Below are 4,084 nucleotides of genomic sequence, written 5' to 3' on the forward strand. Positions count from 1 at the left end.
GCTGTTGTCCTCTGCGCTGTACCATGCGTTGCTCTCTAATAGTCTAAGTTGCTACTCTTAACAGTATATATCATACACCCGAGGGCTGTGTGCGGTGCTGTTCTGTGCCTTGGCACCATGTGCTTCCCTCTAAAATTTTAAGTTGTGCACCAGAGTGATGGTTATTTTCTGCTGTTCTTAGCCTTGACACCTTGTGCTACTTTTTAACAGTCTAAGTTGCCCTTTTGTCATCTTCCAGGAGTTGTTGAGCGCTGCCCTCGGCTGAAATCACTGCCATGGAAGCCGAGACCATGAGCTGCCTCCTAAGTGGTGCCAGCATCCTCACATCCCGTGCGGGCCGTGCCAGCCTGGCCGTCTTTTTCTGCCTTCGACTGGGTGCTTTGGCCATCGGGGCAAAGACCACGTGGAGGGACGAAGAGCGTGACTTCATCTGCAACTCGTCTCGTGAGATCTGCCGCAGTGGCTGCCTCGACGCCTTCTCTCCAGTGTCCCCGTTCAACCTGTTCCTGCTGCAGCTTGTAGTGTTGTTCACGCATGCCCTGGCACTCAGCCACTACACCCGTCAAGACAGCTCTGCCAAGGCCCGCCGGGGCCCCTTCCGGAACAGAGTGGGCCAGGTCAGGCTGCACTTTCTGTTCCTCCTGGCTAAGGCAGTCCTTGAGTGCACCTTCGTCATCACGTTCAGCAGGCTGTACGGGAGCCTGTTATGGCCAAGTGCTGTCACGTGCCAGCTGGGCCTGTGCGAGGAGCACGTGGCCTGCCTCATTCATGGTGCCAGTGCCAAGAACGTGTTTAACCTTTTCATGCTTGTGGCAGCGACCTCGTGCGTCCTGGTCTGCCTGGTGGAGATGGGTGCCTCCCTGAAGGAAATACACCGAGTGACATTGTTTCAGGCAAAGTCTCTTACAGTGCAGAAGGCCAATGTGTGACTTCAACAAGTGAGGGGCATGGGCCTCAGTGCAATGTACCCCCCAGATACCCTCACGTGTGCCCTGGCAATGACGGCTAGCAGTCTGCTTGCTGTGTCCTTCCAGGTGATTATATAGGTGGTCAGCGAGGGGGAACTCACTGGAACTTGATTTGGTGAACACTGCAGCTCCAACTACCAAAATTGGTTGTTGTTAATGGATGTAATTGAGTAGCGTCAGGTTCTTTGCTCTGCATGTGGCCCAGAGTGATTCCGATCCCAGTTAACTACGGGTGTAAGAATTCGAGTACCCCTCCGGGATGCTGTGTGGTCTGCAGTTGGAAGAGAACGTGACAGAGACACAACTTTTTCAGGAAACTACAAAAGGGGGACTATTGGTGACTTTTGATGTAAGCAGTTTTACCACAGTGATGTCTGGCAGCAGCACACGTTGTACTTGATGACGCTCCATGACAGGCGCCTGTCAAGTAATAGTAATTCTGGTGTTGGGAACAGTGTTTTTAGGTCTTGCCTACCAGACAGCACAAGATGCTGGCAAAAAGGCCTACTGCCATTTGCCTGCATTCAATTGGTTAGCTTGTGCAGACTTCCCTTCCTCTTCTTGTGTTTGTTCCTCCCATGGAGCACATCCTCATTACTTGTGTCCTTCCACTGCTTACTTTTCAGGCACTAATGTTTGTCTTTTTGTTTAAGCAATCCACAAGAGTGAATGTGTCCAGCCGTCTCCCTCGTGTATTCCTCTGCAGTTCTGTGAAGCTCTCTCTCGTCCTAGTGAGCTTCACCCGCTTTCATTCTTGTCTCACCCATGTGTTTCACCCTCCTGCTCCATGTTGCTCTTTCTCTCACTCCTGTGCTTTTCTTCTGCCTCCATGCTCCACGCTGCTCTCTTGTCTTATAGTGCCCCATCATTTTGCAGGTACATCCATGTGTGGATGCTGTATAGCATCACTAAAAACCACTGGCAAAGACAATAGGTCCCAAGCGCGAGACCTATTGGCTTTTCCGATGCTTGTTTATTCTGAGGGGATTTATTATTAGCAGCAGGGTAACAGCAACGTGGCGAGTTTGGGCCTATCACACGCATAGCAATATACTAGCACCTAAAATATAGTGTCCCAGAATATTTCAAATTATTTACAGTAGTAGGTGATGTGTTTGGATATGGAAAGGAACCAATGATAAATTAGGAGTTTAGAAAATAGTTAAATGTGTCGTGTGTCCCTCTGACAGTGAAAATTCTATCTATGTTGTATATAACAATCCCATTAACAGAGATAAATACATTATATGGGCAATCATTTATACATGAAGTTTGAAAAACGAATTTGCTAATGTGTACATGTGAGGTGACCTATCAGGGCAGGCGACACTTATGAAGCAAGTTCATTGGCAATGTGAGAGATGTGTAGGCAGAGGTTACTGGCTGGCGAGAGTGGAGTGAGTGGGGCTGAAAAGTGAGTAGAGAGAGGGTTTGCTTAAAGTAGCAGGGAAGGGAAACATCAGAGTAAGTCTTTAGAAACTGTTTAAAAATGATGGATAACTGTAGCCTCTTTAAACAAAATCTTTTAGTTAGGGACAAGAGAGAAAATATGATATTAACAATCATGTTGGATCCACAGACATTTTAAATAAGGGATATAGACATTTAAGAATGTAAGAAAAGGGAACGCTTTTGGGTACGGCGTGCAGTAACACTGTCATTGAGGATGACACAATCACACATTCCCGTCCATAAAGAATGGCAATCACTTGGGTCTCATAAAATGAAATAGACAAATAAATGCCCCTTGGTGGGAAGTGGGGGGTGGTCTGCCAGAATATCATACACAGAAATATCGCCTGACATAAATATTGAGTCCTACATATGATTTACAAATATATTGTTCCATGCGGTGTAGACCTTCTATTATTACCTCCAAGAGAACGACATTTTCAAATGATTTTTAAGACACAATATTTATGTGATATTCCAACAATTATATTCCGGTCCCAAACCATAGGGGGTCACATGCGTAAGCAAACCCTCGTAGTACAAACGTAAGACCGAGCTGGAGAGTGCAGAGTCCTCAGTGACACAGCTCTTGACTGAAACTGGTATCAACCGCAGGTCCAGGTCTCAGGAGGTGAACCAGGCCAGACTTGAAAGATGGCACTGCAAAACGTTTGAGGCAACAAGAGCCCCCTTGGATACAAGATGTCGACATACCGTTCCCTAAGAGTATGAAAGAGTACATGGATTTTACATGCTTCCTGTGAAACACCCTACTTCACCTGAAACTGGGGGCGACTGTTCAAATGTAAGGGCTAGTGATAGAAGTTCTACTATCCACAGGAATTTAAATTTGTGTAAACTTGGTTTCCTTGAGCAACTGTGGATATGCTTCATGTAAAACAGACTCCCAAGTGAGTCGCAACGGCTCTAAAGTCACGCCCTGAGGGTATGAGAGGGAACAGAGGATGCAAGTGTAGAGAAGTCTATGTTCAAAGCAAAGTGTTTCATTATCAGAGCTCCTATAAAAGAACATGTGGCCGTCAAGAAATACACAATTGTAGTGAGTCCACTATTTTAATACACAGTTTAAACAATTGTTTAATTACTTTGAAGTGTTAATGTATGATAGACAAGATAGCTAATTGTGAATCATTACGTTTGTTTTAAAATATAAATGATCCCTCGGTCCGCGTGTTAAAATCTATTGCACATTGCTATGGAAACCGAGCAGAAGATCAGCCCAGACAAAGTGTGATGCAAAGGGTACATAGAACGATCGACGATCGGGTGGGGGGGGGGGGGCGAACTAGAAAGCCCTTGTTACAGGTGGCCCCGGGATTGGAATTTAACAGTTTCAATGATAATTATTGCCTAATATGCTTTCACCCTTGGAAAATGGGACATAACATGAGGATTTGGGTGCTCCGCATTTCTCATGGAGCTGCCATAATTGACGTGGGGAAAATTGTGGGTGTGCAATGTTTGTCGCAATACACAAATTCAGGTATGTACTGTAAAAATTATTAAAGAACACACAAGAATTTCACGGTCTGTTCTTAAGGAGAGTCTAGTGGTTGTTTGGAAGAAGGAAAGGGCAATTCTGTACCTTAAAAGGCAGACACCTAATTATGCGCTCATTAACCTTTTAACAGTGAGTAAAGGCT

The 4,084-nt window shown here is 45.7% G+C and overlaps 1 protein-coding gene across 1 annotated transcript; it reads left to right on the forward strand.

The window, feature by feature from the left end:
- The first annotated feature begins 290 nt into the window (after positions 1–290).
- Positions 291–929, forward strand: LOC146772130 (gap junction beta-5 protein-like). The gene has a single exon (XM_085639041.1). It carries the CDS (start codon positions 291–293, stop codon positions 927–929), a length of 639 nt encoding a protein of 212 aa, XP_085495167.1.
- Positions 930–4,084: the final 3,155 nt, after the last annotated feature.

The sequence above is a fragment of the Triturus cristatus genome, chromosome 12 (genome assembly GCF_964204655.1).
Source record: "Triturus cristatus chromosome 12, aTriCri1.1, whole genome shotgun sequence".
Lineage (NCBI taxonomy): Eukaryota > Metazoa > Chordata > Amphibia > Caudata > Salamandridae > Triturus > Triturus cristatus.

Excerpts from the sequence above, each read along its gene's own strand:
- LOC146772130 (XM_085639041.1), top strand. The coding sequence starts at position 291 with ATGAGCTGCCTCCTAAGTGGTGCCAGCATCCTCACATCCCGTGCGGGC.